We start from the raw sequence: 12,077 nt of genomic DNA, 5'->3' as shown, positions 1-12,077 counted from the left end.
TTCTTAACGTTATATCGTCACCATCCATGACAATGACAAATGGTAACAAAACAACCGAGTAGCACCAAGAAGTTTCTATATTATATTCCATCTTATCCACCCATGAAACAGAGAGCCGCAGCCTGATTTTCAGAACTTGGATTGAAATTACTCGAATCTAGATCCTTCAAGCTTAACCCTTGAGGTTGTTAACTTGATAACATTAAAAATTATTAGACTTTTACTGTTAGGGGCAACCATATGAATTCTTCCATTAATCAAAGCAAGAAACTTGTTTGACCCAAATAACCAAGGTATACTCAACCTCCATGCTACGTTATTTCATGACAATATGAGTGGTTTTTTTTTTCTCACAATCATACCTCTCGACAACATAGAATGCAAGTTCATTTGTGGAAAGAGGAGGATCCGTGCCTTAATAAAACAGTAAGGGAAGGTTGACAATTGAACTTAAGACATATGACATCATCTGAATGTAGAAAAGGGGCTGAACAAGTAACTTGATGTGAAAGAAATCATTAATTTGATTTTGGTTGACCCAGAAAGGAGATCATCAGTAGTAAATAGGAAACCTCAAGGGTAGTTTACTTCTCCTCCGTTGGGAAGTTGAGTACAGTAGGCAGAACTCAGAAGACAATCTTTGTTAAGAGCCAATAGTTATCTTAGGGGAACGGCACTGCACGGCAGCATGCCTATTGCTAAGCAAGATGACGATGGGGTTCAATTCTTTGGTGTCTCCGCCCAAACGCCCCCAAACAATTGGTAGCTACGCTATTACAGGTGAAAGTGTGCATAACAAATAAATTCACAAAGCATGGTGGCCATCATAAATGATAATAGTGTCAGCATGTGCCATCGGCAAAATATCTAGGAGCAGGACAAAATCAAAATCATGGGAGAGATTCTTTTTCTTACACCGAGGTAGTAGAGGCCCACCACATCAAACTTGCCCAAATGGTTGGGCAGTAACCACAGATTCATTGAACAAGCAAACACAACATTGAAGCCTTTGTAGGCTTGTAGCAAAAGCACAAAAAGCAAGAAAGCAGCTTTCGAAAATGTTCTCTATTTTCACACTTATGAGGTTACATACGAATTTGGTACCTGATAATCCAAGGAAAAGTAAGTGAACTGAACTACTCTTCGTTTTGAAAAAAGACCATCATCATCACTCAAAAACAGGGGAATGCCTCCCCCCAGACTCAACGCTTAGATGGTACTGTGCTTTAAGAATAATGTACTCACTAAAAATTACAGAAATCAAGAAAAAGAGTTCCTACTAGAAAGAGAAAAAAGTTGGGGAAGATTGAGCGAAGCAAAGTAGAGGGAAATGAAAAATAGGGCTGCAACTCAACAGATGAATAGGTGGTGGTGATTCAAGCCACCTACTTTGACGTTACTGATATCATCCCCTTAAAAGATCTTGAAGATAAGGCCACCGTGTGTAGCGAAGAATGGAGCAAACACAAGCGACTCCACAGCCATGAGCTTGATGAGGATGTTTAGTGACGGGCCAGATGTGTCCTTTAGTGGATCTCCAATGGTGTCACCGATAACAGCTGCCTTATGTGGATCAGATCCCTTGGGACCAAGGCTCCTAGCATGCTCTGAAGCACCAGCCTGTTCCAGAAGAACCAAGCATAAGACACAAAATTTAGTAATTTAGTATGAAATTACAATTACTAACAAATATAAACTAGATGGTGAGACATCCAGGCAGGCACAGAACGGATCAACCAGAACAAGTCGTACCTCAATGTATTTCTTGGCATTGTCCCAAGCACCTCCAGTGTTGGATGCAGAGATGGCAATCTGAACATCAGGAAGAAAAAGTTATTGGCAATCTAAACATCAGGAAGAAAAAGTCAAGGAAAAAACACTAGTCCAAGGGACCACTGAATGAGGAGCAGACAGGGGCAGTAAGCAAGTTCCTCCAAATTTACCTGCACACCAGAAACAAGAGCACCAGCCAGAACACCTGACAAAGTCTCCACACCAAAGACTATGCCAACAATGAGGGGTGTCAACATGACCAAGGCACCGGGAGGGATCATTTCCTTGATGGAGGCATCTGTAGAGATCTTCACACAAGTAGCATAATCAGGCTTAGTGGTGCCTTCCATCAGACCTGGAATGGTATTGAACTGTCTGCGGACCTCCTCAACCATCTTCAAAGCTGCTTTTCCAACACTCTTCATGGTCATGGCTGAGAACCAATATGGAAGCATAGCTCCAACAATCAAGCCAACGAAGACCTTTGGGGAGAGCACATCAACAGTTGTGATAGCTGCACGGCTAACAAAGGCACCAAAGAGTGCGAGCGACACCAGGGCAGCTGACCCGATAGCAAAACCCTACAGAAAGTGATTGGAAAAGAAATCAGCATCCAATAAATAATATACAAAGGAAAAAGACAAATTAATGGATAGAAGCAGAATGGATGTGTTCAACCTTCCCTATAGCAGCAGTGGTGTTTCCTGCAGCATCAAGAGCATCAGTCCTCTCCCTGATCCTGTGGCTCATGCCAGCCATCTCAGCAATGCCTCCAGCATTGTCACTGATGGGACCATAAGCATCGATAGCCAATCCAGTAGCAATGGTTCCCAGCATTCCTAGAGCAGCAATTGCAATACCATACATGGCAGCAAAACTGAAGCCTACATATATACAGATTGCAATGGCAAAGATGGGAATGATAACAGATTTGTATCCCAAAGCAAGCCCAAAAATGACATTAGTAGCAGCTCCAGTTCTGCAGGCATCCGCCACATCTTGCACAGGGCTGTGAAAACATGATTAGACATTAGCATTGTATAAAAAACTACCTAAAAGCAAACAGAGTAGAGAACACAACACAAACAAGAAGACACCTGTATGCATTACTGGTGTAATACTCGGTGACGAAACCAATAGCAAGTCCAGCCCATAGACCAACAGCAACACAAAGGAACAAGTGCCTGAAAACCAAACTCAATGTCAATAAATTTATAAAATTTTAGGGGGGGGGACCCTCCAATTAGTATTACGAAAATCTCAGTCGTTCATTAAACCACCATGAAAGCAGTACAATTGATGTGGCTTACCAGTTCTTCACATCCTTTTGAATTCCAAAATTGAAAATTGTGAAGGACGATGGTAGTGCAACCCAACTAATGATTGCAACTCCGAAAGTCATCAAAACAGTTGAAATAATAAGTTGCTTCTTCAATGCAGGCTCAATTTCCTTGACGGCTTTGATTTCAAAGAAATCAGTTGCAAAGAGGGTTGTGAGCAAGCATACAAGAATACCAACGGAGCTAACAAGCAATGGATAACACATTGCAGTAAAATCATGGTCGATCCCAAAGGAGGAAATGGAAGCAATAACAAGTGCAGCACAGGAAGCCTCAGCATATGAGCCAAAAAGATCAGATCCCATTCCAGCAATATCCCCAACATTATCACCAACATTGTCAGCGATGACCTGAAAGCAAACAAGAATAACAATATGAGAACTGAGAAAAGAAACAGTGCATCAAGCAGACAGTAGAACAAAAAAACTGGGTGAGATTTCTTACAGCTGGGTTTCTTGGGTCATCCTCAGGAATGTTCCTCTCTACTTTGCCAACAAGATCAGCACCAACATCAGCTGCCTTGGTGTAGATGCCTCCACCAACTCTACCAAAAAGGGCCATGGATGATCCACCAAGACCATAGCCCGTGATAGCCTCAAAAAGCCCTTCCCAGTCATCACCATAGTACAGCTTGAAGAGGTTGATTGCAATGTAAAGGACCAAAAGACCGTTGGCACTGAGGAGGAAACCCATGACTGCACCTGATCGGAATGCAACGATGAAAGCCTTCCCGACACCCTTCCTTGCTTCTAGGGTTGTTCTTGCATTTGCATAGGTAGCAATTTTCATTCCAAGGAAGCCAGACACCACTGAGGTGATAGCACCAAGGATGAAGGATACGGTACTGAAAGCAGCAGTGGCAAGAGCAGGTTTGCAGAGCTTTCCAGCATCATACGTGCAAGGCTGGCTTTCAGTGCTGAATCCCTCCACCGAGCCAAGGAAGACGAAGATAAGAATTGCGAAGGCAACCATGAATACACCAACATACTGATATTCAGTGAATAGGAAAGAAGTTGCTCCTGTCACATTCATGAACATGTTTTACTTCAGAGAAATTTCAAGGTTCAGCATCAGTCTAGGATTATTTTAAGAAAAGATTAATACACCAACCCAGCACAAATTAACGTAGTAACTGCAAAATGATTCAGAAGTCAACACCAAAATCATGAGCTGAAATCCCCAAATTAAATCAACTAATGCATAGAAAATATTAATGAAAATCAGTTATAAATTTTCAGTTTTCATCTACAAAATTCTCAGGCATGGACCTTCAAAACCAGTCAGAGGACGATCCCACAAATTAGTACCAAAAAAAAGCAGATTGAAATATCAGAGGTAACACTATGTTTGGCTGTGCATGGAAACTTACCTCTTACCTCGTAAACCCTCAGATAAATCATGTCCAGCACAGATTATCTACATCTAAACCAGAAAATTATTCAGGATGGATCAATTTAACCTAAACAGGAAAGCAAAAAAAAAAAAACTGAAAAATGAGCACCTGACATCTATGAGTCACAAACTGATATAACTTGCCTATAGTAACGATATCAACAACTAATGGAAGTAGTAATAAATTATACAAGAAAATCAAGATTCATAAGAGATAAAACTGCATATATTTGTTTTCACGTCCCAAGAAAACGTTCGGGCTTTACATGATCCCAGAGAATCACCTTTCTTCAGATAAGTTCACCAAATTCTCAAATCATCAAAGCAAACACCATTTCGCAGATAAATTCTTGATAAATCTTCAGCAGCAATACCATTTGTTCCCGCAATAAAATTCTAACAGTTGAATCCCGTATAAAACCCTACTTCCCTAGACCCCTTAAACTGTTCATTCCAGAAAATAATAAGCACCTACAGGAAACTACACTCTCAAACAATAAGAAAACAGAGTAAAAGAGCTGACGAGAATATTGACGTTTTCAAAAGCCAGGAAGATAGCCAAGAAGAAGCAGATACATACACAAAAATATAAGCTTAAAGCGAGTGGTCTAATGAAACCGATAACTTTAACACAGTAAAATACCCAAAAAAAAGCTGCTAGACTAATGCAAACAGGTAATAAAAGGAACGCCACGAGTAGATCCATAAGAAGCACCATAAGAAAGTTAAGATCTAAGGCTAAAAACTTCACCTTCCGAAATGGCAGTCTGTATCTCAGCGCATTTAAGGACGACGTTGTGATCGTTAATACCTTCCTCCTCTTCGATAAGGTAGTCGTTGTAACCATTCTTACTGTTTTTTGAACCCTGTGTCTCAGGGGTGAGCTTTACACGAGAGACGATATACCATTGAACCAAGGAAAATACAATTCCGATGATCGAACACACAGGAATCAAAATCTCCGTCGCGAGATCTGAAATAATCGCCATTTTACACCGAAATGTCACCTATAAACAGCAAATAGCGATTTAGAAGCCTGCCGGCGAGAAGGAAGACGAAAGACTCACAAGAAATATAGGAAACCCTGCGGACGAGGGTTAGCGTCTAAATGGTATTCTCTCCTTCTCACCTCGGTCTTATATATATATATACGACCAACGACCACTCAGAGAGAGATCCAGCCGGCATCGGAGGGGAAAAATTAATAATTAAAAATAAAAAATCATTATGTGAGTAAAATTGGGTAAATTTTCCAGCAGAGGCATATTCGGATCATTTTTGGCGCACATCGTGTCAGACGACTCCGAAACGGCTTTTCTTTTCCTTTCTCTGGAAATTTTCCAGCTCATCCTTTTTTTCTTTTGGAGATATTAACCTAAGACACACATACGAATCTCCACCGTTAATGTAATCAACGAACAACAAGACATAGGCCTACCTTTAAAGCAAAACTGATCGGACGGTCGAGATGGTCAGATCGAGCTCGGGGTGCATTATCTTCTGTGGGTCTTGAAGTAGGGTATGTTTGTTCAGTTGCAGATATGGTGGAGAATTTGAATGGCTTGGCGTTGCTGGCGTGTATTGAATGGCGTGCAATACCCCTTAACGGATAATTGTTTTATTATTGGAAAAGTGAAAACTAGAAAATTTTTTGTTTGGGTCGTCTCTGTAATTTTGCTAATTCTGGTTTTTGTCACCTTTGTCTTGAAGTTCCGTTGGATGGGTCGAAAGTTGAAACTCGGCTCTCATGAGCTGGTCCACACACCGTTGGTACTGGACTTGCTAACGAACACCGACGGAAGAAGGACACCCAACCCTAATCAACATTACATTACGATTCCTATATTTCTCAGATCCCATTTTCTCCTTTACTGATAAATTGAGATTTATTAGGCACGTGTGACTAAAGTAAAGTGACATGCTGACACGTGTTACCAATTATTGTTAGTTATGTGTTAAAGTACGCAAAACCCGCATTAGTATTTGGTTCAGCCGTTAAAATCGTCGGACAGAGAGATTCTACTCTAAATATCATACGAGGGAGGTGGTTACTGGTTACCGTGTATAATGACAACAAAGCCCTTATGTGCTGACAAATGCCAGAATTTCCAATTTTGATCTTATCTGATGCTACTGACTCAGATTTCTGGTTTTCACTGCTGGAAATCCTCAGTTGCCAACGAGAACGACTCCATAGATTCCTGAGAAATTCCATACCTTATTTGACCCAAACGAGAAAAAAACGCCAAATCTCATTTGAACCGTTTTTACTGGTCGAACCAATAACCTAATAACAATCCGCGACAAGTTAAGGAGGGTTGTGCTCTTCCCTGCCTTTTCAAGCGGGTCCACCTCTGAGTATTAATAATGTGGAGTACCGGTAGTTCTTCCTCTTAAATATGTGCTGGTAGAATGTGAGGGGAGTAAACTCCACTACCCATCCAAGTTGAAGATCCTGACTCCAAACACAGAGCAAGCTTTAAGCCTAATTCTGGTTTTATTTACATAACCCACTCTAAAGATTTTTTCCTTTTTCTTTCTAATAATGCCAGTTCTGTAAAGATGTTGGATAATTAGTTTACAATCTAATCCTATGAGATACATGTGTTTCTAGGGTTTAAATGCACAGCACTCTGATGCCGACGGTTAAAATCAAATCTCGACTGTTCATTTCAGTTTTTACCACCTTTGAAATAGATCTCGACAGTTGCCAGTAAATGTTATTCATTATATGCACGGCATTCAAGTTCACTCCGTATTTCTAAGATAGTAGTACAACTTCCTATGTACATGTAGTGTCCATTCCTTTGTATTATTCCGCTGCATTGGAAAAAAAAATTGAAAGAATTAATAATTGAGTATCTTAAAATAAAAATTCTACTTTGAGTGTACAACATGTTGCTTAAAGTAGTTGCTGTGAGAGAGTAGTTTATAGGATGTGAGCTTGAACGGAGTAAAATAAGTGTAATATTATAAATAGCCTAGGATTCATTGCCAACCTGTAGTAGATTTGAAGATCCAATCTGGGTTGTTGCATAAATGCTAACAAACAAAACTCGCCAACTAATGTGATTATGAATGAACTTCCAAACTAGAAATTATGATATTTAGAAGACTATAAAAAAATAAAAAAACTTTGATTATTTTACTACAAATATCGAACAACCAAATCTGACATCTATATGGTCTCTACATGATTTCCACATATATATATATCCTTGGTGTCTACATTCAAGATAGTATCCATCACAGTCTCTATGTATACAAGAAAATAAAAGCATGAAAATTTACCCATTATGACCGATGAGGAATGAATATACTAAACAACGGATCAAACTTGAGATGATAAAAATTCCTACGTGAACACATATGGTTACTATAAATCGCATTGACATAACATACAACGACAAACGTTTACAAAAATAATATGTAATACCTTGGCTTGGGACCTACATGTTCACACCTTTTTTTAAGTCCAACAAGTTTTCTTTGTTATTCACATTGTTGATCTTTATTGTGTTCATGCGGTCTTTTGGTTTCTTTTCAATGGCATATTGAAGAATGATGCTTTTATTGATGATTGATCATAGTGGATGCTTCTTCAGTTAAAAATGTGTTCATGACAAAGCATTATGAAATGTCAAAAGTCAAAATGAGAAAATCATTTACTCTCTCTCTCACTCATATATATTTTTCCTTGAATTCTCATTTTAGCTTATGCATTAAGATGGGCCTTAGGTTATTAATAATGTCATATTATATATAAGGTATACTTTTACAATAGTATCAACACTTTATTAACTTTTTTGTTTATGAGGATGGAAATTTTCCTTCTTAGGTAAGAAAAACAATGACTTTATCAAATGTTAGTTGTGAGGCGTTGCACCTACTAGGTATTGATGTTCTTTTTTTAATCTCTTCACACTGTATGACTAAGGGATTGAATCATTTTTTTGTTTGTTTTGAGTTGGAGAGTAAATTTATTTGAGAAAGGCAATGGTTTTTAAAAAATACATAAAAATTTCAGTTTTTTTTTTAAAACCAAACATACATAAAATAAAAAAATTACAAAAAATATGTCTTTTCTTCCTTCCACTCAAAATTTGAAATTGCTCATCAACCTTAAGGAGCATTCACGAAGATGACAATATATAACAAACTCGTTGTTTTTATTTTGTGCACTCAAGCATTTGGCAAATGTGAAGATTAATGATAGTAACATATATGTGAGTCTCCAAGACTCCAACATTGCTAGTTGTATCTTTTGTTTTCTTGCAAATGATTATATTCTTTCTCACAAGCTTTAAAATGTAACTTGGTTTATCAATAGAATTTGTTTTTCGTTTATTTATCAATAAAGAAAAACTTCAATAATATTAATTTTATTTATTATTATTATTATTCTTTTAACATGGATTTGGGTCAAAGACCCAAAACAACAAAGAAACGAAGCAAAACTAGGCTGGCTCAGCCAACAAATTAGCCTGAAGGGGCATCTCCAACTCCTGAGATGTCGAGATGATTCCTGTGTCTTCACAAACCATCTTTGAACACCAATCAGCTGCCTTATTTTCTTTCCTAGCAATGTGAGCAAATTAGACATTGCTCCATTCCAGTCGAATTAATGTGGTAATGAATGAACTTCCAAACTATAAATTATGATATTCAAAAGAAAAAAAATATTGTTTAACAAAATCTTTGTTATTTTATTAAAAATATAAAACAATCAAATCTAACATCGATATCGTCCCCACGGTTTCCACATATATATCCTATGCATCACACACTCATGTAACGTTATCTCAATAGTTAATTATAAATAAAATAAATATTTGTATTCGAGATTTCAAACATGAATTTGTCCATTATGATTATGACCCACAAGGGATGGATGTTCTAGACGATGCATTGAACCTGAGATGATAAAATTTTCTACATGAACACATATGGTTAATGTGATTTGCATTATCAAAACATACAAAGACAATGTAACACCTTGACTTGGGACCTACATGTTTTCATACCTATTTTTAGGTCTAACAAACTTTCCTTGTTTTTCAGTTTTTTATTTTTTATATTTTTTAGTAAACACTATTCACTTAGTTCATCTCCACTGTATTCATGCAATCTTTTGGTTTCTTTTTACCATATAGTGATCATGGTAGATGCTTCTTCAATTAAACTATCTTCATACATCAAAACATTATGAAACATCAAAAGTCAAAAGAAAGAAGATCATCTCTCTCTTATATTCTCTGGGTCTATCTTGAATTGTTATTCTTTGAGATTATGCATTAAGTCTTTACCAAAAGGAGGAAAAAAAAAACAAACTTATGCATTAAGCTAGGCTTTAGGTCATTAATATTATTATGTTATATGTAACTTATATAATTGTATTAACACTTTAGCTACAATTAATTAACTTTATGTTTTTCTATCTAAAATATATATATATATAGTTTTCTGTTTATGATAAACAGGTGAATTTTTTTTCTTCTTAGGAAATATAAGTTTATTTAATTTTATAATCATCAACTGTGGAGTAATTTTGTGAAGCTACTTGTATTTGGTAGGTATGGCATCCAAGGATGCTAAATTTGTGAAGAAACACATAAAAAATATTTAAAAAATTTGTTGGGTAAGAAAAAATGACTTGATCAATGTTAGATTGTTAGCCGTTGTACCTACTAGGTATCAACGTTCTTTTTATGAATCTCTTCATCAAGTAATGAATAATTTTCTTTTTACAAATGATCCGTATTTTTTTCTTCCATTCAAAAATTGAAAATTTCTTATCAACCTTCAAGTCGCATTCGTCAAGATAACAATATATCATAAGTTCATTGTTTTCATCTTGTGCACTCAAGCATTGAGTTATAGTAGCAAATGTGAAGATTACTCATGCCTCATGGTGACATATATGTGACTTTTCAACATTCTTAGTTATATTTATTATTATTATTATTATTAATTTTTGTGGCAAAGGACAAGTATGTTGTATTCTTTTTTTGAGAGTATCAATCGGTACGGTTTTGATACAGTACCAATTTTGAATACAAAAATCTAGAACTGAATTGTACCGAATTTACATGGTATGTTATAGTTTCGGTATTTGCAAAATCGGTTTGGTACAGTTCCAGTATGAAATTCGGTGCAGGAAAAATGTTTAAACACGGTATCGAGTGAGGTACAATTTTGGTAAAAATGAACCCATGTCACTTTTGTTATTAGTTCATTAAGATCTTAATGAAATTGCGATCAAATAATTGATAAAATTTGATATTAACAGAGAAAAAAATCTAATTAATAGAGACAAAGCAAGTAAATCTAAGAAGATGAGTAAATGGTGAAATGTAAAATTGAAACAAAAAAATTAGGGATAGGATAAAGGTAAAGTGTTTTAATTGTAAAATTACATTTATATCCTTTAATTTGATACAATACCAAATTGGTACATATTGACTGTATGAGTACTTGAAATTGGAACAGTATCGAAAAAACTTAATTATCGAAACCGAATTTTGAACGGTTCGATACAGTGTGGTTTTAGACGGTGCGGTTCGGAGGTTAATCGGTTTCGATACGCAGTTGACACTTGACACCCTTAATTATTTCTTCACAGGTTTTAAAAGCGCTTGGGTTTATCTATAGAATTTATTATTATTATATTACTATTATATTATTTATCTATGAAATTTTAATCTAATATTAAGTTTTTTTTTATCAAACAAGAAAAACGTCAATAATATTATTTTAAATTTAATTTAAATCTTAGTTCCTAGTTGGGAACAACTTCCCGTTACTTAATATTTTTTCATGTACATTTAAATTAACTATCTCAATTTTCAAGACCATACGTTTTGAGATAGAGATTCTTTTTTCTCACATTGGATCGTGATTAACCTATTTTAATCTTAAGATTTAAAAATATAAATATTTATAAAATTATTATCATTCATATTAGTTAGAAGTGTCAAGATTTAGAATTAGATTTCATGATGTTTATGGTTTAAGAAAAACATAACTATCCAATATATTCATATTGAAATATATATATATTTTTTTTTAAAGAACCAAGCAGGTTTGTGATTTATCAATCTAAAAAAATGAACCTAACAATCAAGTCCATATCAGTGACAGTCACGAGTTTGTTACATGTATCAAATTATTAATAGATTTTTTTAGTAGGTAACCCGTAGTAATCAATCACACGTTAAAACATGTCAGTCACTCCTCTACTCAACGATCATCAAATTCCAAATCTAAATATTTTGATCCCTTACATTGATGATCAACCCTAGTTACTTTAATTCTTAATTTCATTTTATAATTTTCATTAATAAACCTTTTTCTTTGTTTATCTTATATAATTAATTAAGTGAGAAATTGTTACTGTATCTATACAAGGAGGGGACCAGTAAGAAAGTGTGGAGATATCAATATGGATGATTATTTTATTTCTTGATAGGGTATGATAGTGATGTTGCATATTCAAGGAATAAGATCACATGAAACAAAATATTATTTTTTTCCCTCCAAAATTTAATTAAATAGATTCCTATTTTGAGAAAG

General features: G+C 35.7%; 1 protein-coding gene across 1 annotated transcript; it reads right to left on the bottom strand.

Annotated features, from left to right (window-relative positions):
- Positions 1 to 1,050: 1,050 nt before the first annotated feature.
- Positions 1,051 to 5,632, bottom strand: AVP1 (Inorganic H pyrophosphatase family protein). Its single transcript, XM_089145490.1, has 8 exons — positions 5,257 to 5,632; positions 3,558 to 4,132; positions 3,084 to 3,463; positions 2,871 to 2,957; positions 2,452 to 2,782; positions 1,944 to 2,354; positions 1,753 to 1,812; positions 1,051 to 1,620 (listed from the first exon to the last, which is right to left on the bottom strand). Exons 1-8 carry the CDS (start codon positions 5,492 to 5,494, stop codon positions 1,414 to 1,416), a joined length of 2,289 nt encoding a protein of 762 aa, XP_089001616.1. The 5' UTR covers positions 5,495 to 5,632; the 3' UTR covers positions 1,051 to 1,413.
- Positions 5,633 to 12,077: the final 6,445 nt, after the last annotated feature.

This window comes from Hakea prostrata, chromosome 2, assembly GCF_041222555.1.
Source record: "Hakea prostrata isolate BN-2017 chromosome 2, UWA_Hpros_2, whole genome shotgun sequence".
NCBI lineage: Eukaryota > Viridiplantae > Streptophyta > Magnoliopsida > Proteales > Proteaceae > Hakea > Hakea prostrata.
Note: the sequence above shows the minus strand (reverse complement) of the source record. Positions and strands in the feature narration are given on the sequence as shown.

Excerpts from the sequence above, each read along its gene's own strand:
- AVP1 (XM_089145490.1), bottom strand. The coding sequence starts at position 5,494 with ATGGCGATTATTTCAGATCTCGCGACGGAGATTTTGATTCCTGTGTGT. Across the intron at positions 4,133-5,256 it reads ACAGACTGCCATTTCGGAAG|GAGCAACTTCTTTCCTATTC; the intron begins GTGAAGTTTTTA and ends TGAATGTGACAG. Across the intron at positions 3,464-3,557 it reads ATGACCCAAGAAACCCAGCT|GTCATCGCTGACAATGTTGG; the intron begins GTAAGAAATCTC and ends GTTTGCTTTCAG.